This window comes from Hyperoodon ampullatus (genome assembly GCF_949752795.1).
Source record: "Hyperoodon ampullatus genome assembly, chromosome: 8".
Classification (NCBI taxonomy): Eukaryota; Metazoa; Chordata; class Mammalia; order Artiodactyla; family Ziphiidae; genus Hyperoodon; species Hyperoodon ampullatus.
The window spans coordinates 78,057,859-78,083,828 of NC_136921.1; the positions used below are offsets into that span (position 1 = coordinate 78,057,859).

The following is a 25,970-nucleotide window of genomic DNA, read 5'->3' on the forward strand; positions in this document are numbered from 1 at the left end:
AGGGAGGCCTCACTCTGATTGATATTCCCTGGGGTCTGAGGCTCTCTGTTAGTCCAGCGGTTTGGACTCGGAGCTCCCAGCACAGGAGCTTGGGCCCGACCTCTGGCCTGGGAACCAAAATCCCACAAGCTTCATGGCACAGTAAAAAAAAAAAAAAAAAAAAAAAAAAAAGGGAAGAAAGAAAGAAAAAAAGAGCAGTACAATATCAAAGAATAAAAAAAAAATTTAGAAAGATAAAACATATATTAGGAAAAATAAAACTATAATTGAAACGACTACCACAAGGAAAAAGGGGGGGGAAGGGGGGAACAAGCCAAAAGTAGAGATCACTACAAAGTATAAAGAATAAAATAAAATCAGAAAAATAAAAGATTTATTAGGAAAAATAAAAATATAAAAGAATCAACAACAATGAATCAACAAGGTAAAACAGAGCCCCAATCTAAAAGAGGAAAAAGTAAAGAAAAAAAAAAAACAGAAAAAGCCTTGGCTATGGGTGCGGAGTTTAGGGTGGGGGGGCAGGGGTGGAACTCAGGCAGGGGCGGGACCTTTGCGGGTGGGGAGTTGACATTCAGGACCTGCAGAAGAAGGTAGAGGCAGCACATTGAAAGGAGGGCCTCCGGAGGGTGGAGTTCTGGAGTTTGGAGGTAGGGCCTTGAGTGAGGGTGTGTGGGTGGGGTGTAGGCCCAGCTCGTTGGAGGGAGTCTCCGAATGTAGAGGTGGGGCCCTGGGTGGGGGTGTAGGGGCGGGGCTTGGGTTCTGCACAGCAGGAGGGAAGCTCCGAGGGCAGAGGATTAGGCCTGGGAGCCCAACAGGCTTCCCCGTGCCTGAGTGGACAGGGAAAACACTGGCCCCTTTCCCTTCTGTTCCTTTACGCCCTGCCGTACCGTCTCCCCCAGCGTCTCCCCTGTCGCTGCTGGACCCCTAACCGTGGGTGGGTCTCGCTGGGTGTAGGAACTCCTCCCCTCCCCCAGCTGCCCCTCAGGGGTGCCGGTCCCGGAGGTCCGGCCTTTACTTTTGCTCCCCCTTCCCTCCCTCCCACTCCCTCAGGACCTGCGCAGCTGGGGGGGCCTAGGTGGGCAGAGGATCAGGCCCAGGATCTCAGCAGGTTCCTGGGGGTCCGAGTGGGCAGGGGAAACCTGGCCACGCTCCCTTTTGATCCTCTGCCCTCCCAGTGGTTCCCCAAGTTCCCCCTTCAGGCGTGGGATCCCTTCCCCTCCCCCAGCCGCCCCTCAGCAGCGCCAGTCCTTTCCTATATCCACTTCTCCTCCCCCTTCACTTGCCCCACGTCCCACGTCCTACCCGGTCGCTGGGGGTTCCTCCCGTCCCCTTAGGTGTCCGTGGCCCCCCACCGGTGCCTGGTAGGTGCCCCAGTTGTGAGGAGACACGAATTCCACATCCTCCTAATATGCCATCTTGAGTCCGCCCCTAAAATTGTTTTTTATACATTACAGTTTCATAGGATGATATTGTTCATACAATGCTCACTGAATCATGGAGCAAACTTTCATTACTATTACTGTTGGGCTGCACTAAGCAGCCCTGCAAGCCCTGTAATTACCCAGTTTCAAGACGGAAGAAAAAGCCCGGAGTCAGCAACAGAGACATCAGTGGTTTTTTTAATTGGGGAACTTAGACATCTGAAGCAAGGTCCTGGAGCGACACCCCTCCATGTGTGGGGGACAGTGGGAGGACATGGGGCAGTCTTTGCTCCGGGGACAGTGGGTTACCAATTATAGGGGGAATTGACATCAGGTTGGCTCATTGGTTACCAGGAAAACCAGCAGAGGAGCATGCTTCTCACTGCCCCTTTGATAAGCTATCACAGTGGCTAAAGTAATAGCCATTAGCTAAGGCCTGGGGCAAGTATGTGGGGAGGTTAGTCAGGTGAGTAGGATGTAGGTGAAGCAGGCCTGGTCAAGCAGGGGGTGTACAGAGAGCAAGAGAACAGCCATCTTGGGTGGCCTGATCATACAATTACTTTAAAAAAATACTCTTTATTGACTTATTGTAAGTTCCTATACTAGAAAATTTATAATATGAAATACTAGGTTTAGAGACAGATACAGCAGACTATAGTGTAGAAAATCCTCTCTGCATCTCACATGATAGTGTATGGGAGGTAAAATCAATTTCCCTTTACCCTTCTGAGTTCTTGGCTGAGATCTCTATGACAAAAAACAGATGAACAAGAGAAAAAAAAGCCCAGAGGTTTATTAACACGAATCCTCATGTATGCATAGGAGGTACCCAGAGAAAAATGAAAAACAAATAATTCTCAGAGGTGGCTTAGAACTTCAGCTTAAATACCATCTTCAGCTAAAGAGAAAAGAAAGGTGTGGGGAAACTAGCTACAGGGAGGTTACCAGGAAAAGAAAGATAAACAAGCATAAGATTTGTTATGCAGATTTAAGTCCCTGCCTTCTTTATTGATAAGGGACTAAACTTGTCTCAGAGTATTCATTTCTGTCCTTGGTAGAAAGGGGAAGAGGGACACTTTGGTCCTGTTGTTAGGCAATTGGAGAGTAGAGAGCTTTTCTTTTATCTGTTTCTTCTCAGTTGCCTTCAGTTCAAAATAATCCTTATGCCAAAGTGGCATATTTTGGGGCGGCATATTCTGCTATCCTTCAGTAGGAACTTCCCTGGATAGTTCTTTCTCTAAGAAAGAGACACATTGCCTAGAACTTCAAAGGATCAGATATTTTATCCTACTTGCAAGCTAACAAGTAGCCTGCCACAATTTCATAGAAGTTGACAGAAGGCATGAGATTCCTCTGTCAGAGACAAAGAACTTTGTTACTTACAGCACAGGCAGCATGAGCTTCAGGTTCTCATGCATTCCTTTTGCTCCCAAGTCCCACTGAGTGAAATGGAGCTCCTAGGTGGGGGATGCAGAAGCAGTGGGTTTGAATCAGCATGAAGGAACTCTAAGCTTAGGAAAGTCCTGCTAGCAAACCTAAGCAAACTTTGCCCTGGAAGGAGAAATTAGCTTTGCTATCTTGCAGCAAATCTTCTCTCTGCCCTTGAGGAAAATACTATCCCTATCTTGAAACTACATATGTAGAAATGCAAGGAACCCATGGAGTTCTGAAAAAAATGTAATGCATCGGTAAGGCTAGTATGATGAAAAGAAGATGCACAAAAATTCTGACCAGAGATTTAGACTAAGATTGTAAATGTAAAACACTTGATCCTCTCTGAGTATTTCTTTGAATACGCAGTTAATCAATTAGAATAAAACTTCACAATGATTTGTTTTGCTTTGTAATGCTTTATCACTTGATGCTTTAATGAGTCAAATATTCTTTCTTCTTACCAAATAGGTTTTACCATCCCCCTTTATTTATTTATGCCAATAATTTAACCTCACTGGCTAAAGTATTTCTTATTGTGTTAGGGGAACCAATGCACATTTTGTCGAGAGTGGCTTGTACCTTAGCAATCTTCCTTTCTCTCTATCTCTTCCTGAGAAAATTAGGAAGTTCAACAGGTTCCTCCTCTGTAATGTAACTGACCAACAGTTACTCAGCTTTGCAAGGTTGATTTACTCTGCTAATAGATGACACTTTCTTCCACATCCTTATTTTTAAGAAACATTTTAGCAGTAGTCTTATTCTTCAGAGATAACTCAAAATAATATCATTATGGTCTTTTTGTTTGTTTTTAAACTAAGTCTACAGCTGTCTGGTCCCTGTGTGGTCCTGTCCTTTTCAAGCTGGAGCTACAAAATTCACTTGAGCTCCAGAGAAAAGCAGAACTGTCAATGACTATTACTTAATAAATCAAAGTAGTTGAGCATTTAACTTTGCACCGAATGATTAAAAACCAAGCTGTTCCTCGGTGGATATAATTAGGAGGCACAACTTAAAGAGTTTGCCCAAATGTTGAGTCATTTGTCGGGTTGCCAGATAATATATAGGATGCCTTGTATATTATCAGCGTGTAAACAGCGAATAATTTTTTTGGTATAAGTGTATGACCCATGCAATGTTTGGGGCATACTCATATTTTAAAAATTTCATTTTTTTTAGAATAAAATTTAACTGGACATCCTGTATTTTTATTTGCTAAATCTGGCAACTTCTGGTCACCATTTATCTAACAAACTATGATAACCTTTTGGTAAAACTTGGTGTCAAGAGAGTTTTAGCTCAGAAGCACTACCTTTGGAGTAGAGGTCAAGGTTTCATAGTTTTGATGATGTGACATCAACGCTACGGAAAAATAGATGTAAGTAACTCTTCAAGTTTTGAAATTCACAGATATGTATTCGGTAGCCCAGCTTCAAAAGAGTGGAGGTTAAAAGAAGTCATGCGCTTGCTGGTCTGAGGTTTCTAAGGAGAAAAGAAACCGACCTAGAGAGCCTTTCCAAAGAGGGTGGAAGTTACTGTTGCAAAGGGTTCTCGGTTTAGCGAGGAAAGAGCGCAAGACCCGAGCGAGTCAATAAAAGAGGAGTAGGAAAAGACTGGGCGCGTGAAGCCAATCAGAGACGAGATGGATGGGACTAGCCTCGGGGAAGGGGCGGGCTTAGGTGCTATAGGCTCCGAAGGGCCGGTCTCAGCCAATCCGAGCTGAGTAGGGCAGAGCTGGACTCCGGGAGTGGTTGGTCTCGAGGAAGTGAACGGCGCCGCCGGAGAGTCTGTCAACCTCACCTGCCCCTGCAGCTGTACCTCCGCTTTTCTCCCAGCCTGGCGGACGCTGACTCGAAGGGTGACAGTTGACGTTCGCAAGATTGTCATGGCCTACCCGGGATACGGAGGAGGGGTGAGTCCTGGCTGCTTCGGCGCGGCCTCTGCCTCCGCGGGGTGTGGCGCTCCGGCGGGCGGTGCCAATGTGCCGGATCCGCCTTCGGTCGGTCTCTGCTAACTTCGCCCGCCTCTGGTACTCGGCGGCGCCGGGACTTCGCGCCGTGCAGGAAGCCGGGGCTGGGGCCGAGCGGGGAGCCGCAGGTGTTCTGGTCCCTGAGGAACCCTTAGACGAGTCCTTGTGGAGCCAAGGGTGTGGAGTGTTTTTAGAAATTTCTTCCCTGGAATGGAGGAACAAAGCCTCCTTTTTCTTGTTCCGGTAATCTTTTGTGGTCCCCCCTCCGTCCAATCCTCCTAACCCCCTCCTCCCCAGATTTGCTAGACATCCTTTTCCTGAATTTTTTGACCACTTCTTTTCTGTTCTCTGTGTTGCTTATGAATAAATTAAGGTATGCTAAATGTCTTCTAATGTTTACTATTCTACCAAGGACAGTGTTCTTCTAGACTTTTTGGGCGGGGATGGGGGAGTGGGGAGGTGGAGAAAATTATACTTTCTTACGTAACTGTTTATCCTGCATCACTTTTGGGAGTTGGTAGTTGTGACTGTAGTATCCGTTATGGTAACAGGAAATAAAACAAAATTTAAAATTTCAATTTACGTACATATTTTTATTTTAGGTAAGTGTTATAGTGTGATCAGTATTTTCAAGCATAATGATACATTTTAAGCATAGAAAGCTTATACAGATGAGGAAGAAATAGAATAAAAAATAAGTTCCAAGAATAAAAGGAAAAAGGTAAAATTTCTAAATGTTCCAGAAGGGCCTTTTCATTTCTCTTAAAAAAAAAAAAAAATGGGTGGGAGCAAGTATCAGATCATTATAGTATGTAGATAGCAATGGATACTTTCCAAAGAGTGATGTAAGACATCATTTGTGAATGTCAAGATTTACAGTGTATTAGGCATTGCATTCTTTACAACTATTTAAACTTAAGAACGTCATATGTCAACATAAACTGTGGGGGAAGGTATATAACTTTTCAACATTGCTTTAGGGATAGGGAAGCAAATGTTTGAAGAACACTGACATAAGGTACAGCTGGTATCCTGAGGTATGAAGTGGAGTTCTGTGCAGCCTGTTGTGACTTATTACACAGTTTATATGTGCAGAATTCTCCAGGGTTACAGATTATATGATCTAGTTTAACCAAAGTAACCCTCACAAAATGGACAAGTAGTTGAAAATTTCTGGGACGAAACTAGGGATCAAAGATAATACTAAAGATTCAGAAATGTGCAAAACTACATGAAAATGACATTGTTGACACTTTTAAGTCCAAGGTTTTCTTCAGTCGCATTACCAGGTGATGACATTGATGACCTAATGATCAGTTTTGATTCATTTGAAACTATTGGGAAGACAACTTGAAATATGAATTTATTATAAACTACTTTTCAGGGTTTACTTTGTAGGCTAGGGGTCTGAGTTTCCCTCCATGTGGGCCCTTCCACATGGGTCTTGAGCTTCTTCATGCTGGCCATGTTCTAAGAGAGAAACTAAAGCTGCCTGTCCTCTTAAAGTCTTAAGCCTGGAATGCATGTGGTGCAGTTTCTACCAGATAAAGCTGAAACAGGCCCAGCCCAGATTCAAGGGATTAGAGAAAGTCTTTGCTTTGCAGGGGAAATGTTGCAAAGAATTTGCAACCATCTTTAACCTGGCCACCATCAGGCTCTGACATTTTTGGATTTTGGAGAAGTTGATATTGCGAGACAGGAAGGAAACGTAGATAGAAGGTTATTCCTAAGGCCAGGTTCTTCATATAATACTGCTTGCCTGACTTTGATTAAAAAACACGTGTGCTGAACCCTCCAGGCACACATGGAGATGCCACAGTAGAGGGTCTATAGCCAGTCTCCTGGCACCACCTCAACATGAGCTTTTCACTAATAGGCTTATATTTAGTTTGGCCTCTCTTCTTAGAAAAAAGTTTTTTCAGTTTTCCTTCTGTGAAGCTTAAGGTGTGAGGGTCTCCAGTAAGCCTTAATTTCTTGGATATGCTCCAGGCCTTGATTGCCCTCCACGTCCTTGGAGGCCTTGGAACCAAAGTCTAGGTGTTTGTTTTTTGCCTCAGAGCAAAAGCTGCTTTGGGAATTTTGCTAATCCTTTTACCTCTGGGTCTAGACTTGTCCCCCAGTATTGGCCTGGAAGTTTCCCCATATAAGTGAGGAAATTTTACCTTTTTCCTTTAATGTTAAAAAATAATATTTTATGAAAAAAAATTTTTTTTTAGTGAAGATTGACCTTATCCTACTTACCCTTATTAGAAATAGGAAGTTTTTTTTTCTTGAGTCAATATTTGTAATTTATAGAATTTAGATACTTTTAGAAGGCCCATTTCATTTACATTTTCTTTTTTTTTTTTCACTTTATTTTATTTATTTATTTTATTTTTGGCTGTGTTGGGTCTTCATTGCTGCGCACGGGCTTTCTGTAGTTGGGGAGAGCCGGGGCTACTCTTCGTTGAGGTGCGCGGGCTTCTCACTGTGGTGGCTTCTCTTGTTTTGGAGCATGGACTCTAGGCACGCGGGCTTCAGTATTTGTGGCTCGTGGGCTCTAGATGCGCAGGCTCAGTAGTTGTGACACATGGGCTTAGTTGCTCTGCGGCATGTGGGATCTTCCCGGACCAGGGCTCGAACCCATGCCCCCTGCATTGGCAGGCGGATTCTTAACCACTGCGCCACGAGGGAAGCCCCTACATTTTCAAATGTATTGGTAAAGAGGTGTTCATAAACATTTGTTAATATGTATTTTTTAATTTGAATTCTCTTTGTGGTTATATACACTTCTATTTTTTATTCCAGAAACTGGCCTGTCCTTTGACAGTCTGTCTCTTTTCAAAGAATAACTTTTAAACAATCACTTTTTTTTCAAATTCATTATATTGTTTTAATGTTTATTGTTCCCTTTCTTATACTTCATTGCTTCATAATCTAGTTTTTGATCCTTGGGCACATTTCCTGGAGCTCCCATACTTCCTGCATACCTTTTGTCTTTACCATATCCCATGCTGCAGCTTTTCAAACTGCCACTTAAAGGCTCCTACCTTTTGCCTTTTTCCCCCTCTTAGAATTCTTTTCTCTTTTTGCCCATCAATCTCTGCTTATTCTTCAAAGATGCAGATCAAGATTTTTGTTCCAAATGGAATAATGAACAATCTTGATACTTCTTCCTCCTCCAGACTCATTAAAAACAGTGAGTAAAATATCTAAGATATAAAAAAATGTATACCAAGTTCCAAAGTGAAAAGGAGACAGTAACCAGAGCCATAGCAGGAAACAAACAGTATGTAGTCTCTGGGGTCAGCTTCATATTTGAATCATGGTCTACTTCTTACTAGCCATTTGACCTTAACTAATTCAGGAAACCTCTTGAAGTTACACATCCTCAACTGAAAAAAGGATAGGACTTTCACATCTCACTGAGTTGTTGGGAAATCAAATCACATGGTAGATGGAAAGTAGTTAGAACGGTACCTGCAATATAAAAAGCTCTCAATAAATATTAGCTGAGTACTCTTATTGTTGGTATTCTCGTTGTTGTTATTCTTATCAGTTTTGAAGAGGACTGTTGTTGGAATTATCACTTTATTGTTCTGTTCATTGATATCTTGCTTTTTAAAAAATAAATATTTTCGGGCTTCCCTGGTGGCGCAGTGGTTGAGAGTCCACCTGCCGATGCAGGGGACACGGGTTCGTGCCCCGGTCTGGGAAGATCCCACATGCGGTGGAGCGGCTGGGTCCGTGAGCCATGGCCTCTGAGCCTGCACGTCCAGAGCCTGTGCTCCACAACGGGAGAGGCCACAACAGTGAGAGGCCCGCATACCACAAAAAAAAAAATAAAAATAAATAAAAATAAAAATAAATAAATAAATAAATAAATAAATAAATATTTTCTAGTGGAGGGGATGTTTCAGCCCTATGCATCTTCCCATGATTCATTCACAGTTTTGTTGTTTTGTATTTACCATGTATTCTATGTATGTGTCTTTAGGTATACCACTTCTTAGTTTTACTCTAGGTGAAATTTTCTTGTATTTTTTACTTTTTGCTTCTTGTATTTTTTACTTTTTTAAAGTGTGCCTCATTCTTAGAGGCTAGAGACTTATTTTTTCTTTAACACTTTAAAACATGTTGGATAACATTTGTTAATGAGCTGAATTAAGTAATGCAGGGCATCTCGCAGTTTGTAGCTAACAGCTTTTGTGATAATTTGGGAGCTTTCAGTAACTCAATTTTTGCTTTTCAGTGAACTTCTCATAAGTATTTTCTTTTAAACCAACTTCAGTGGATAATGGGTAATATTTGTATTAATAACCGTCTCCTTTTTCACTCTTGTAGCTTGGAAATTTTAGCAATCAGATGCAAATGGGACAGCCAATGCCAGGAACAGGGCCAGCTGTGCTCCCTGGTGGATACCCTCCAAGCCCAGCTTATCCGGACAGTTATTCCTCAGCGGGAGACCCCATGTGGACATACTTCACTGCTGTTGCTGACCAGGTAAAATCCTAAATATATAGCACAAATATCAGTTTTAAAAAATGATTGCAACTTAAAACAAATGTCAACTCTTTTATTTAGTGTCATTTTAAATGTATATGAAACTTGCATTTTAAACTTATCTAGACTAATTTTCTTCTTGAGATCAGAGATGAGGGTAGTCATAATTATCTCATTAAAAAGTCTGTTAGTTTGATGTCTGACACGTTAGGAGTAACCAGGGTGGTGCGTGGAGACTGAGCCAGATAGGATCTGGGAAAAAGAGACCTGTATGTAAATCTCCTTGAGGAAGCTGGGGCAGAGTATCACAAAGGAGACTTGTAAATTGTGGATGTTTCTGGGAGAGGCTTGATGGTAAAGCAAATCAGGAAAAGATAAAGGAAACAAGGCAGAATGAAGGGACAAATACCAGACTAATGAGCAGAGACAGAGATTTATACTTGGGTCTCAGTCACAGTCCATGTCTCTTTTCTTTTATAGTGGTCAAGAATTATTTACTGAGTGCATAGAATTTCATAGAAGTTTGATAACATTTTCCATTCATTATTCAATCACTTAAATGTTCACTAGGTCCCATATGCCTTTCTAGAAATAGAGGATATGCACAGAATTATTACATGTGGCAGACACTTTGTTTTGGCTACCCAAATTTCATTCAAAACCTCCTTTTCCCTTTTCACGTGTGGTAGCGGTTGGAAAGCCCTAATACCATCTCAGACACCTTTCTATAAAGGTAACCATGTGCTATAAGACTGGCCATTGAGATGTAGGTGTAATTTCTTTGGGATGCTTTCCTTTTCCAAATGAGGAAAGCTTTCCTGGAACTAGTGTTGGCCCTTTCTCCGCCTTCATCCTACCTGCCTGGAAAGGGGACTTGCAGTATGGAGGTGCTGCAGCCATCTTGTGATCTTGAGGCAACAAGCTTGAGATAAAGGCCTATGGATGGGGAATGTGGAAACATGGAAAGAGATTGATGGCCTCATTAAGTTGCCACAGAGTCTTGTTCTGCATAGCCCCAGACTTCTTGTATAAAAACAATAAACATTGATTTGTTTAAGCCCCTTTTATAACATTTTCTAATTGTTTTGCAGCTAAATGCAATCCTAACTGTTGCATTATGCCACTCTTATCTGCAAGGAACTCTTAAGTATTGATAGTATAATACTGGGAATAAGTATGTTATCTATAGCTGACTATATAATAAATCCATTTTATAAAATTACAACTTAAAACGTAAGAACCAGACATATATATTTAGAGACTTTTTTTGACTTAAGAACTATTTTATTGTAACAGTTGTCAACAATGATTTGCTATGATTGTACTATTTGATACTTTCCTTAAATTTTTCAGTCTTGTGCTTTTGAATAATTAAATTCCATAAGGCCGTGGCCCTTGTCATATTGTCTCTTACCCAGGAGGCACTAGGATTATATTAGTCATTGAATGGATGCATAAACTATCTCATTTTCAATTTCTAGTCCAAATATTTAGACAGTTCTCTTATATGATGAATTTTGTCTGGCTTTAAGGGTTCAAGTGTAGTATCAGATTTATACATTATGATCCTAGAACCTAGTTACCAAACTCACCTCTGCAGCTATATTCTTTTTTGATAGGCCTCATAATTAAAGATACTCTATGAGAAATGTCCAATTAAAAGTTTCTGCAGGGCTTCCCTGGTGGCGCAGTGGTTGAGAGTCCGCCTGCCGATCCAGGGGACACGGGTTCGTGCCCCGGTCCGGGAAGATCCCACATGCCACGGAGCGGCTGGGCCCGTGAGCCATGGCCGCTGAGCCTGCGCGTCCGGAGCCTGTACTCCGCAACGGGAGAGGCCACAACAGTGAGAGGCCCGCATACCGGAAAAAAAAAAAGTTTCTGCAGTGTCCCTTTTTATAGGAGGACGTTTTCCTAACACTAATGATTCAGTCATCAATTGATTCAGGGAAATTCTGGTTAGTACCTTCATAAATACACACAGGTACACACACGTATACACACAGAAGTATCTTGATAATACCAACAACTTTAACTTTAATGTGCTCCCTGCTTGCAATTTTCCACACAGCAGCTCTGTGAGGTAGGCAAGGTGGATGTGCTCTTTTATTATAGATGAGTAAGTAGAGATTAAGATTGATTAACCTAACAAATAGGACTTGAACTTGAATATCATTTCAAAATCTTGCTGCCTATCAGTTAACCTAACCAAGGGCAATTGAATTTTTGTTAATTATCTATCTAAAGCTCAATGTTTAATTAGAAAATGCAGTTTTCTACCACTAATGATAGGTAGTTTAGTTGAGGGTTTAGATAGTTGATCACAATCCTCCGCTCAAACTGCCTGTAAAGAGATCCAAAATGATCACTTGGATTTTCTCCTTATAATTTAGGACGACACTGCTTGTTAGTTAATTAAGATAACATGTTTTTATAAAATGTATGAAATACGAGTGTGAAGTAGTGTATGAAATACGAGTATGAAATACGAATATGAAGTAGGGTACCAGGATAATGCTTTCTGATAGTGATAAATAACTTTTAGCAAAGCTATTCAGGTTATTAGAAAAACTCCAAAATTCTATAAAAACGCATGTAAAATAGAACTTCATTCGTTAATTAGGTTTTAGATTTTTAAATTTAATCCATACTTGAATGAGAAATTGTAATAGTTTCAACCTTTTGAAATAGTAAATGAATATGGCTACAAACTGTCAGAAATGACTACAGTTTAGTGAAGAACGAAAGGAATTATCTTCATTCTACCAAACAGCTAACTTGCTTTGTACTAGATACTGGGCTAGGGTCTGGGGATGAAAGGTAAATGAAACTCAGATACTGACCTAGACGATCTCTGTCTAGTCAGGGAGATAGACCTGTGGGAAATGATAATGGTACAGGGAGAAGCGTGCTCAAGGTGAGTGAGTGAAGATGATAGCAACACCAAGAACATCCTCTGACCCTTATACTTGTTCTCTTTGCCTAGAACTGCACTGTCCAAATTAAATAGAGTGTGAGCCACAAATGCAAGCCACATGTGTAGTTCTCAAGCCTCCAAGTAGTGCATTTTAAGGAGTAAAAAGAAATAGGTGAAATTAATTTTAATAGAATATTTTATCTAACCCAGTGTATCAAAAATGATTAACATTTCAACATGTAATCATGTAAAACTTATTAATAAGATATTTTACTCTATGTCGTGGTTACTAAGTCTTGGAAATCTGGTGTGTACTTTACACTAACAGAACATCTCTGTTCAGACTAGGCACATTTCAGTGCTCAGCGGAATGTAAGACTAGTGGCTTCTGTTTTGGACAACTCGGTCCTAGAGCACTCTTCCCTCAGATGTCTGCATAGCTCGCTCCTTCACTTTCTTCAAATCTTTCTCAAAATTCGCCTTACATATGAGGCTCTGCTTTACCATCTATGTAAAATACCATTGGCCTCCTCGCCGTACTCCACAACACTCCTTCTTAGCACCTTTACTCTGCTGTATTTTTTCCCTCAGCACTTACTACCATCAGATGTAATTTCTGCTTTACCGCCTCTCTCCCACCACTAAAATGTAACCTCTATGAAGGCGAGGAATTTGTTTTGGACACGGCTTGGTACTTAGTCCATTTAATGGTTCTTGAACATGTTAGGTTGTTCAATAGATATATGTTAAATGGATGAATTTCTTATTCTTTCTAAATGGAAGATATCTGCGTTTTCTTAGCATACTTGTTTTAATGATTGCTCTATAAAATTCTTTCATCCTGTATGAATTTGTTCTGAAATGTTTCATTCTTGTGGACTGTCTTTCTGAACATTAGATTTTTCCACATACTTTGGAATATTGGTTCCTTAAACTTACAGTGAGTGGTTTTTGTTTATTCTCCTCACCACCCCCCCTCACCTTTTGTCCCCTTCCATGTTTCCCTTCCTCTCCCCATGTCACCCTTCCGTACCTAGTGGTTTTGTGATTTTCCCCACCTAGATTGTGTCCAGAATCAGATTTTACTGAAATATAAAATCCTTTGCCTTGAGTTAAGTTGTTCTAATAAATACTTGGGTTTATTTTCCAGAAACAAGCAGACTAAAATACAATAAATAAACCAGTACATACTTTAATATCTTAAAAATGTAAAACTGTCAGGTAAATCTAACAGGCTTGATAGACCTAAACAGGGTCAATATCAAGAGACAAATGAAGTGAATGATGCAAGCACAGGGTCAGATCCTTTGTTTAAAAACTGGATATTTATTCACAGAATTTTTGCGTTAATTTTTTTTTAATATTGCATTAAAACATTACTGTGACTACTGAGTTTTCTTAAACTTCCTTATATCTAAAGGTTAGTCTCTCACTTGCCTGATAATGTTTATAATACTCCTTAGAAGTGTTTATAATACTTCTTAGAAGTAGTTTGTAAAAGTTTTGGGGGTTTTTTGGGTTCTTACAAATTACGTGTTTTAAATTTGCCTCCTTAATCCTTTCTCAGAGCTGTTGTTTTGAATTTGTGACAGTGTATGTGATGCTTCCAAGTAAATTACTCTTTATTTCTGTAGAAAATAGGATGAGGTACTGAAACATAATGAGAGTATTCAACCTGTTTCACTTCCATTGTGGTTACTTGTTTGTGATAAAAAAATTTTTTTTCCCATAAGAAGGTCAAACAAGAATATTTGGACAAAAAATCAGAGGGGACTCTAAAATTTTGCTGAGTTTAATGCTGTGGAGGAAAAAGATATTTTATCTTCCCAGTTAAAGATTCAGTATCCTTTAGAAATAATCTCCCCTCAAAATGGGCATGAAAGGAAAGTGTTTGAGACTTCTCTGAACGCATTTTAGCATTTTAGGCATTTTTCTAACTATTTGAAGTATAATGATTCTCACAAGGTATTACTTTGCACTATTATAGGACAGAGTGATCATTCTGTTTTTCAGAAGTAGAAAATATAACATATTTGAAATGCCTGAATAATTTAATAGAATAAAGTTTTATTGTGAAAAAAGTATTCATGTTTTGTGATGTTCTCTAATGTGCCTTTGCCGTCAATAATTATCTCTATAATTTTGTAGTTGATAATAGAGTAGTGTTTTGAAGATTGCATATTTATTGATCGGCCTAGAACAGTTAGTTAACATTTTAGTATGCTTTTATACAGCTGATTTTATTAATCAGGTTATAATTATTTTGTAACAGGATGGTGAAGTGGATGCTGAAGAACTTCAGAAATGTTTAACACAGTCTGGAATTAGTGGAACTTTTTCTCGTGAGATCTTTTTTTTCCTCTGTTAAAATTGGACTAGGAAATTCATTTTCTAACTTTTTTGTTTCCATACTTAAAATATTAAAAAAATTTTTAGCACAGATATACATGCACATAGTTCAAAGAGCCAAATAATTCTGCAAAGCTTGTTATGAAAATACTGTTCAGCATGCATTCCTCCCTCCCCGATGTTAACCACTCGCAGAGAAAATCTCTTTAAAGTTCTTCAGCTAATTCTTTTGAAATTTGCCTCCATATCTCAAAATAGCATGCCTTTATCACTATTGATTTTCAGTTTTAATGATCATCAATTATTATGTCCTGCGGTGGGTGATGAGGATGTAACCCTCTCACCTGTGTTTCTGTACTCCACACAGGAGCTCCCTCATCCATCTGCTGTTAAGTAATTTTCATTAGCTCACTAATCAGTATTTGCCTTATTGTTACTATCTAAATAAATGCTCTTCCTGAGTCTTGTAATAATATATGATTAATTTTCCTTTTCATGTAACTTTTTGCTTTTTCTGAAATTAATCCTCATCCAGGAGCTTTCTGTTGTGCTTCGTTTTCTGTGCACAGCTGTCATGCTTGCACTCCTGGAGCCCTTTCTTCTCTCTCTTGAGTTGGATCTCCCCTTCATTCCATCCCTGGTTGTCATTTTAAATTCGATAAAATATGTTGAATTAGCTTCTTAATAAAAGTGCATGGGAGGTAAATTTTTTGAGACTTTCTCTGAAAATGCTTTCATTCTATCCTCAGAATTAAGTGATTGGCCAGGTATAGAACTCCAGATTACAAATCATTTTGACTTAGAATTTTAAAGGTATTGCTCCATTGTTTCCAGCTTCCATTGGTGCTTTATCTTTTTGTTTCCTGCCTGTATGTTATTTGTTATTACTGTGTGGAGGCTTGTGAGATCTTCTCTTTGTCCCTAGTCTGAAATGTCACAGTGCTGTGCCTGGTTGTGTGGGGAATGCAGTGAGCACTCCTAATCTGGAAACTCATTTGCTTTAGTTCAGCGCTGTTTTCTCCATTTTCTCTTTCTGGAATGCATCTTAGGACTGGGTCACTTTTCTTACCTTTTCTCTCCTACCTCTTATTTTCCTCTACTTTTGGGGAAATTTCCTCAACTTCTTTTTCTTTTTTAACTATGGGACGCTTCACAGAACAAACTTGCGTGTCATCCTTGTGCAAGGGCCATGCTACTTTCTGTATTGTTCCAATTTTAGTATATGTGCTGCTGAAGGGAGCACTCAACTTTATTTTCGAAACCTTCCATTGAGTCTTTCATTTCTCCTATCGTTTTTTTAAAATCCAAGAGCCTTTGTTCTTTTTACATGAATGCGATGTCTTTCCTTATCTCTCTGAGATTGTTAATGTATTTTTTTTAAGTTTTTTTCTTCCTACATAACCTACTTCCTCCAGTATTTTTTTCCAGGTTGTTTGTTTGGCTGTCTTTCATGTTAGGTGCTTTTCTCAGGTGTCTGATGATCCTAGCTTGCTCATATTTAACTAAAATGCCAGTCAGAAGCCCTGAGAGCCAGGCTGGGTGTTGACTGTAGACTTCAGAGTCCGGTGGTTTGGCTGGGCAGTGTGTCCTCCAACACTGGGTATCAGGATCTTTCGGGATTTCCTTTGGGGCTGGTTGTCCAGTTGATCTGTCTGGAGCGGAGGAGGGAGGACTCATCAGGGTTCTCAGTCTTTTGTAAATTGTCATTGAATTTCCTTGTTTTAGTAGATAGCCCTGTCCTCAGCTGTGCCTGGTTTTCTGCAGTGCACAGTCCTCTCCAGAGAATAAAACCCCAGATGTCTACCGGCGTGGGAGTAGACAGGGTAGCCATCCATGTAGCTGAAGCAAGGAGGGGATTTGGGGCTCTAAAGGCTCCTTAGATAGACATTCAATCAGTCCTTCGGTTTTTGTCTCTACATTCACACCCATTTTCAGAAGTACTGCCAGTTCTTCAACGTTTGGAGTCTCCTCCAGGATAAACCAGGCTGCTTCTCAGGTTGTCTCATTTCAAGTTCAGGAAGCCACTTTCTCAGATCTAGGTTGTCAACTTAGGTCCACCTACTTTTCCAACTTGCAAAATTTTATTCCTTTGTTTCCTCTCTCATTCTCTTTTTCTCTAAAGGATTACAACTTCTAGAAATTCAGTTTAGTTCTGTCCATTCTAATGGGGTGTGGGGAGAGAGGGAAAGTCTGTCAACTTTCCTAAACATTCTCTCCCTCCATTCTTCGTCAGAGATATTTAATCTTACATATACTTGGTCCTATTTTGAGATTGACTGAAGGTCTGCTTATTTGATGACTCAATTTTTGTCATTTATTATCATCTATTCAGATTCTCCCACTTAATGAATGTGTGCCATGTTAACTTTAAGGGAAAACAGATGTCATTTACTTGACAAAATGATGGAATGCCATTCCAGAGATTTCTCCCCCTCCTTGCCTGAGTAGTTTTTGTATGAAGGAGCACTGGGCTCCAATCCTGACTGTTCCACCTGTTAGCTAGTGAACGTGGGAAACTTTATCTTTCTGGGCCACAGTTGCTTTATGTGTAAAACTGGGGCCAGGATAGGTTTGGCATGTTTATGTGAAGTCACAAAACACACACTACCTGGCTCATAGTAAATGCTATTCACGGTCAGTTGAATTGTCATTCTGAAAATACTGTAACCACCTATTCTAACATTGACACCATATGAAACATTTAAAGAAAGCTCTTTTAACTTTTGGATTGTTTTATAATTTTCTTTAATAGGTCTAAAATTTAGCTGAAATAGTTTTTTTCTTTAGAAAAAATTCAAAATATTTTATCAAATAGCATAAAGTAAAATAATTTTAAGCATTTTTATTCATTCATTTATTTTAACGAGCTACTAGTAAGAACTTTGTAAACTTGACTGTACTGACATATCTCCTTTATCAGGACTATGTGTAATTAGTCTTGAGATAAATCAGCATGCTAGTTGAATGTAATTGTGATAAGGTTTAGAAAAATTAAATTCTGCCTAGTGAGTCCTCAGTTATAGTTCTTTAAACATGAAAGTCTTAATATTTCTAATAACCCCTGATTTTAAGATAGCAAACTATCTTGTTATCTTTATTTCTTCTTCCTTTCTTTTCCCCTCCCCTGAGAAAAAACAGTTGCTTTCAGTTCTGAAGCTCATCTTTTTCTTACTTGGTTGATTGCAGTAAACTACCAGATGATTTACCTACATCCAGATCCATCTTACTTTACTCTCTAGTATGTTCTTTGTCAACAACTGTTTCTGAAATGGAAATTCTAGAATTGCCCCTCTGTTCCTTAAAATCCTTTAGTAACTTCCATTGGTCTAAAACTTTAGGGTAGCATTCAAGACTTCCGTGACCTGGTCCTCATCTGGCTTTCTGAAGTCATTACATGCCTCTCCTTCCCATATATCCCAAGCTTTAACCAAATCTCTAACACTTTCAAGTTTTGTGATCTCAGTGTATGACGACTTCTACTTAAACCTGACGTGGCATTTGTGTTAGGAAGACTGAAGCCCTCCTTTTCACTTGTTTAATTTTCAGTATTTTATAATTGCTTATTTAATTACCCAAATCCCCTTACTAGATGTGAGTAGTATGAAGGTAGTAATTTTTATTTTAGTCTCTCTTTTTTTTTTTTTTAACTATGCATGCCTAACATTCAAAGTTTGTTCATTGGGTGATTGTGTATGTTTGGCAATTTGTAAATGTTTTGTTTTGAAAGCAGAAATTGTTGTAATTTTATATAAATAAAATCGGGCAGAATTTAATTCAAATAATAAATATGTTTTATAGCCTTCAGTTTGGAAACCTGCAGAATTATGATTGCCATGTTGGATGTATCCTTGACTAAAAATAGAAAATATTGGAATATAGAATATTAAGGCAATTGTTAGATATAAATGATCATAGTAAACTAGAGAGTTTAACAATACTTTGTAACATCCTGTTTGAATTCCTGTTTGAATTCCATTCTTTTCCATTTTTACACAGAAATCTATTTATATGCTAAATTTGGCTAACTCTTGCAGAAGTGAACTTAACAATTTTTTAGTCAATTATTTGGAGTTTTGGGTCTGGGTAGATTCTTTGGTATCAAAACTTATTTTTGTTAATAAAACTATCAGAGAGATAACACAGGAAAAATGGGATTTAATGAATTCAAAGAACTTTGGGCAGCTATTAATGCCTGGAAGCAAAATTTCATAACTGTTGATAAAGACGGAAGTGGTACAGTAGAGCATCATGAATTGAATCAAGCCATTGCTGCTATGGGTAAGAATATTAAATTCTTTAGAATCGATCCAGGTCATCTTTGTTCAGATGAATATTAATTGTTTAAATTTGCTAAGTAATAAAAAAAGGGTATATTATTTCACCAGCTGTTGTCCAATTTGATTTCAAGGTTATAGATACATTCTGATTAAAGACCTTTAACAAAACCATTTTATTTCTGAGTTTTCCAAAGATGATCTTTCATACACTCTGGTTGATAAAACAATTTCTGAATTTCCTATGTTGAGTATACTTAAATTTATTCTAATTGTTTGTACTCACTTACCATTTATATTGTATTCTTTTGTAACTTGGTAAGATCTCTAATTTGACAGCAAAGGCTTATCTCAATTACAGGTCTCCATACATAGTCTAGCTTTCTAGCAGTAAAAACTGTTTTTTTTGTTTTTCTTCTTTTTTTTATGTAGTGTAGAACACACAGCAGACACCGAAAAACCTCAAAATGGGAAGTCTACATTTTAGACTATCTTAAAAGACTGTAAATTTATTTTTAGCATATCTCTGATTAGCTAAGGTTCTCAGTCTATTTTCTTTCAAAAAGTGATAATATAAATGGTGTTTAACTTGTTTACAGTTAATGCAATTTTAAGTAGTTTTCTTAATTATATTTACTTTTGTGATTTTATTTACACTCATTTTTAAACAAAATTCTTTTGTAACAGAACTAACTTTTTGAAAGGTTTTAACTTTCAGAAATCTGAACCAAGTGCAAATTATCTCAAATTCCAATTTAAAGTCAAAGCCATGATTAGTTTCATTGTATCAATAAATGTTTTAATAGGTGGTCATTTTAGGGACAGTCCTGGCCATATAAACATGTATAGGTCAGTTATAGAGTCTTAATTCCTAATGAATTAAACTTGGTTCTTAATTCAGCACAGTGTTGGAAAATTAATATAACCAATTGCAAAAAAGAAAACCACCGAAGAGTTCACATAGGCAGTTGAGTGTAACAAAGAGGTATTCTGTATTTTTCAAATTTAAGGTCTTCAGATGTATTTTAAGATATTCAAATTATTTTTGCTGAGAATGCTATGGAAAATCTTACGAATTTTATCAGTCCCACATCCAGATCATAATTCTCTAATAGAAAGCTCAGGGCCTATTTGCATATAATTACACTAGTTTGCATATATGACTTCTAGTAATTTATACCTTTCCTTTCATTTACTTTTAGCAAGTTTCCTGGATTGTATTTCATTATAGCTATGCATAGAATTATCTTCTGTTGCATTTGTTTTTATTATTTTTCCCTTTGACTGGATTAATGTCTTGTCTAAATCTACTAATTCATTAATATATAAAGACAATAATTCTAGGCCAGCATTCTTCACAGTAAAGTGTACACATCTCATTAAATACATAAGACCATCTGTAGGGGTTCCACAAGTGGAATATATTAATTTATATTTTTAATTACTTTTACTCCATTCTTTTTAAATTTTAGTTTTATATATACTTGAAAATGTAAATAATCAAATAGTAATTCATGTATAGAATTTAAAACTAAATGAATACACATATAATGGGAGTGAGTGATCCAAAACTTCTTACTCGTAGAAGTACACATTCAAAAACTTTTGGAGTCCACTGGGCTAGACAGTAAAGAACCAAGGAAATAGTAAGAAGACTGTGGTTAAGATGAAAATCTGTGAAGAAACAGAGTAAGGGTTATAGGACAAAATGGAATAACATTTTCCTATTTCTTCCCCCTCTGAGTAACCATGTTGATTCTCAAATTTTCTTTGACTATAAAAGACACTTGTAAGCAATATAGTCAATGGGAAATATAGGTTTGAATGATAGCAAAGATCACTAATAACCTTTGCTTTGATTTTCTTTTTTTTAGTAGATTTAATTAATTAATTAATTAATTAATTAATTTATGGCTGTGTTGGGTCTTTGTTGCTCTGCGTGGGCTTTCTCTAGTTGCAGCAAGCGGGGGTGCTCTTCATTGCGGTGCGTGAGCTTCTTATTGTGGTGGCTTCTCTTGTTGTGGAGCACGGGCTCTAGGCACATGGGCTTCAGTAGCTGTGGCTCGTGGGCTCTAGAGCGCAGGCTCAGTAGTTGTGGCGCATGGGCTTAGTTGCTCCGTGACACGTGAGATCTTCCTGGACCAGGGCTCGAACCTGTGTCCCCTGCGCTGGCAGGCAGATTCTTAACCACTGCACCATCAGGGAAGCCCTCGATTTCATTCCCTTTTATGGCTGAGTAATATTCCATTGTATATATATACCACATTTTCTGTATCCATTCATCTGTTGATGGACATTTAGGCTGCTTACATGACATGGTTATCGTAAATAGTGCTGCAGTGAACGCTGGGGTATCATTCCTTTTTATGGTTGAGTAATATTCCATTGTATATATGTACCACATTTTCTGTATCCAGTCATCTGTCGTTGGATGTTTAGGTTGTTTACACGTCCTGACTATTGTAAATAGTGCTGCAGTGCATATTGGGCTACATGTGTCCTTTGAGTTATGGTTTACTCAGGGTATAGTAGTGGGATTGCTGGGTCATAAAGCAGTTCTATTTTTAGTTTTTTAACGAATCTACACACTGTTCTCCATAGTGGCTGTATCAATTTACATTACCACCAACAGTGCAAGAGGGTTCCCTTTTCACCACACCCTCTCCAGCGTTTATTGTTTGTAGATTTTTTGATGATTGCCATTCCAAAGCAATCTATAGATTCAATGCAATCCCTATCAAATTACCAATGGCATTCTTCACAGAATTAGGACAAAAAATTTTACAATTTTTATGGAAATACAAAAGGCCCCGAATAGCCAAAGCAATCTTGACAAAGAAAAACGGGGCTGGAGGAATCAGGCCCCCTGACTTTAAACTATACTACAAAGCTACAGTAATCAAGACAGTATGGTACTGGCACAAAAACAGAAATATAGTTCAATGGTACAGGATAGAAAGCCCAGAGATAAACCCAAACACATATGGTCACCTAATTTATGACAAAAGAGGCAAGAACATACAATGGAGAAAAGAGAGCCTCTTTAATAACTGGTGCTGGGAAAACTGGACAGCTACCTCCAGTCCTCCCAGAAACACCCAGAGTTCTGATATTCTTTAAAGAACTATAAAATTACAAGGTTGAAATATTGATGCATTAAAAAAACCCTGTGACATACACTAGACCTTATTTCAAAATGAAAATATATTTTAAAAACACAAAAAGATGATTATTTTCTTTTTCCTAGCTACCACTTTTTTACAAAGCTAGAATTGTGAGAATTATGTACCACTTCACTATTAGTAATGAAGCCTTTGTCTGATCAATTTCAATTGGAATGTGTTTTGTTTCTAATGTATATTTTTATGTAATGAATTTTGAATGTTAATTTGTTTTATGACTTTATAAACAAGAATGCATTGTTTGTTGTGTTCTTTTGATGTTTAATTTTGGAAGTTTTAATCTAGCAATCCCTTTTTCTAGGTTATAGGTTGAGTCCTCAAACATTAACTGCTATCGTTAAACGTTATAGCAAGAATGGCAGAATTTTCTTTGATGATTATGTTGCTTGCTGTGTGAAGCTTCGAGCATTGACAGGTATGGACCATTTATGGGTACAATATCATGTAGCTTTTTTCTTGAATGGTGTCCCTCACTTTCTTCAGCAAGTTGATGGTATTATGTATTTTCCCCCTTTATTCACTATTAAATCTAATCAGAGCTTTAAGGCTTTAAAAATTTAGGAATATAAATAGTGAAAAATTGTTATAGCTCAGTTTTGGAAAGTTTTCTTCATATCTCAGTTGCCTGGGACATAAAATCACTTAAGATTTACTTGAGTATAAAATTATTCATTTTTTAGTACCTGGGGACACCAACTATTTAAAACTATAGATTTTAAATTATAACAGAAAAAGTAATTTTTTTGTTTAAAGATTTCTTTAGGAGAAGAGACCACTTGCAACAAGGGGTTGTGCGTTTCATATATCATGATGTAAGTATCCTGTATTACACTTTTGATATTTATACTGTGTTCTGTGTATGTTTACAGTTGTCAAAAAATTTAAGTGATCTCTGGTTTCAGCACTGGAAATAATATATTTTAGAGACCATATTCTTTATGTTTTTCAGCTTAACACAAATGTAAGATTTAATCATGCTACCAATTTGACTTTACAGTAAACATAAAAATACTTTTAAATTTTATGACAGACTTTTGGCAGTTTATGTTCCAAATCATTTTTAAGGGCAAAACTACCATTGCTTTTATAAAGAGTAATTTACTTGTGATGGTCTTTCTTCTAAGAGAGATAGGAGGGCTTCCCTGGTGGCGCAGTGGTTGAGAGTCAGCCTGCCGATGCAGGGGACACGGGTTCGTGCCCCGGTCTGGGAAGATCCCACATGCCGCGGAGCGGCTGGGCCCGTGAGCCATGGCTGCTGAGCCTGCGCGTCCAGAGCCTGTGCTCCGCAACGGGAGAGGCCACAACAGTGAGAGGCCTGCGTACCGCAAAAAAAAAAAAAAAAAAAAAAAAAAAAAAAAAAAAAAAAGAGAGATAGGAAATTTTCATCTATGATAGGTAATGGAACTGTTCATTTCTCATTTCAGATGGTTGCTATTAACCTGATTCCAAGTTTGTTTTGTTTTTAACTGAAGGAGAGGTTATATTTCACATGTTCTTTAGTGTTTCAAGGTTTTGTTTTATTTTTGTTATGTAGGAGTTATAAGGTCAACTTTACCCTACTAGTATAATACTGGTTTGAGTTACAAGCCTTAGAAGCTCAAAATTTCTCCTCTTGTGAAAATGCTTCTGTGGAATATAATTAATCAAAACCAAAACCATTTTGTTGTTACCAGCTGGTGATTTTGCTTATGTATTAGTTTTTGCAGGGTACTATGGCAATTTGAAAGTCTAGAATTTGAAGGCTGAAGAAATACTGTGAATTTCTCTGCTTGGAAGAAATGAACTGAACTACTTTGAATTAAAGCTTTTGGGGCTTTTCCATGTTCCTGTCTGTTAAATCTCTTCTCTTTCTATGTGTTTTTACTTTAGCTCACCATGCAAAGCAGTAAAAGAGATGTTTTTGTATTTGTAATATTTATATAAATTTATAACTTTAGAGATATCTGCATAATAAATATTGGTATATGATTAAGTGATATAAATACCTCTTAGTTTTAATTTTCTTTCTTACTTACAAGATAGATTATATAAGAAGCCAAATGATGAAAGCCTAGATAAAACTAATTTATACTTACCTGAAGGTTACAAATTATACTTGGAAATTTTGTTTGTAGTTGTTGCTATTTGAGGGTGAGCCAGAAGGGGAAGCCTAGGTTTTGCGCCATCTTTGTGATAGGGTTTGTTCTTTGATCACATAATCAGAGAACAGAAACTCATGAGTCTTTGCTTGTGAAGAAGAAAATCGTAGTTCCTAAAATTTTATCTTAAGTCACCTTAGGTGAACCATAAATTAAACTATGGTGATATAAAACTACAGGAGGCATTGTTTTTCCTTTTTAAATTTTTTGCAGTATATATTTTTCTTCAATATGTTTTATTGTCTTCTGTGGAAAAAAATTCTTAATAAACATAACTTTTTTCTCTGCACTTTATAGGTAACCTAAAATGGCATCTTTTTCTAAATCTGGATTTTCTGGAAATGACGTATTTTTAATGAAATGTCAATATTTAAATTTGTCCTTTTAAACTAAATTGTTTATACATAATGCTGTTAACTGTTTAGAAAGTTTAAAAAACTCCAGTAATCTACCACTTTGTTTAAATGTTCAGAAATTATAAGTTTGACTTTCTTGACAACATTAGCCAGTGATTTTGGCATTAGTAAACCAGTAGGTCTTTACCACTAAGTGTAATGTGGGTCCTAAGCATGGTAGGCATCACGGAAGCATTTCTGAGTGCTGTTACTACAAAAATTGCATTACTACAAAAATTGCAAAGTGGAGTCACCAGGTCCTTAACATTTAAGATTCCTGGTATAAGCTGCTGCAGTTAATCTAGTCCCTTTCTGGGCAAACACCCCGAAGTCTTTCTTAATGAAGTTTTAATAAACCACATTTTTTCTTACACTTTAACTGAATATCTTCCAGCTTAAAGGTGCAAATGGCATAATTTTAATATGGCTCGTGACCAAATTAATATATAGTTTTTCATTAAAAAATTTTTCATTAAAAATGGATGAATGGTAGTATCTTGAAAAAAAACCTTTTATAAACTTTCACTTTAGAAAAATCCTAGAAAGGAAGTAATGTATATTCATGTTGATAATTTTATATAATTAGCTGTCAAATTCATTTGGTCAGCTTTATAAAAATATGTGAATAAATAATCCATGTAATTTTGTCCTCTAGCTGTTAATTTTTTTTAATGAACATATATTTGATAATGTGAGAGCATGTTAACTGAGTCATAAATGATATAGAATTCTAATTAGAAGCGTTGTAGGAAAAAGCTAATGTAAACACACTGTATATCATTCATGTTGAATAAGGGTGATACTATGACTCAGTAGCATGGAATCTTAACATCCGATTTATACAGGTGGTTGTTACTGTCCTATTCTGAGGTAAATTATAATTTTCCTTATTTGGATGCTCATAGTTGAGGTAAAACTTTTAAAATGGCTTGACATGGCTCATATAAGTTTTGCCAAATGACACTTCGTGTTAAAACTTCTTCACACAATTCTCTAAGTCATCCTTTTCCAAAGGTGTTCCTATGACTTTTGGTCATTGGAGGTCTGTGAAGGAGTTTCCATGACCAAACGTATTTGGGAAAGTCTCACCTTCCTCAGGGAGCTTAATAAAGCCTAAGGTACAGAAAATCTCATTTAATTTTATTTGACCCAGTTTTTTCCGAACTTTTTTTTTTAACCACAGAACCCTGCCTCTTAGCAAAACTAATGTTCCATGCCAATCCAACCCAGTTGTCAGAGAGTTCTTTTGCACTTTACATTAGATAGATAATTACATAAACATTAGCCTTAGAGAATATATTACTAGGATTTTTTTACTGAAATGCAATTCACATTTTTGATGCTTTAAAATAATTAATGTAAACAGACATCCATTACTAAGGTAAAAATTAAATAGTTTTACAGGGAGTATGACT

At 37.5% G+C, this 25,970-nt stretch overlaps 1 protein-coding gene across 2 annotated transcripts in view; it reads left to right on the forward strand.

Annotated features, from left to right (window-relative positions):
• The window catches only part of GCA (grancalcin), a gene marked incomplete at both ends in the record, with an annotated part of 45,316 nt that extends 21,570 nt beyond the window's left edge, over positions 1-23,746 (forward strand). Inside the window, 8 exons of one of the 2 annotated variants that reach the window (XM_079709856.1) lie at positions 4,738-4,764; positions 9,145-9,303; positions 14,490-14,559; positions 18,365-18,408; positions 18,697-18,844; positions 22,324-22,437; positions 22,776-22,834; positions 23,720-23,746. In XM_079709856.1, the coding sequence (XP_079565982.1) occupies positions 4,738-4,764; positions 9,145-9,303; positions 14,490-14,559; positions 18,365-18,408; positions 18,697-18,844; positions 22,324-22,437; positions 22,776-22,834; positions 23,720-23,746 (648 nt within the window). Of the gene's footprint in view, positions 1-4,737; positions 4,765-9,144; positions 9,304-14,489; positions 14,560-18,364; positions 18,409-18,696; positions 18,845-22,323; positions 22,438-22,775; positions 22,835-23,719 lie in introns of those variants that run through there. The other variant, XM_079709857.1, reaches the window with a different exon arrangement.
• Between the last annotated feature and the right edge of the window lie 2,224 nt (positions 23,747-25,970).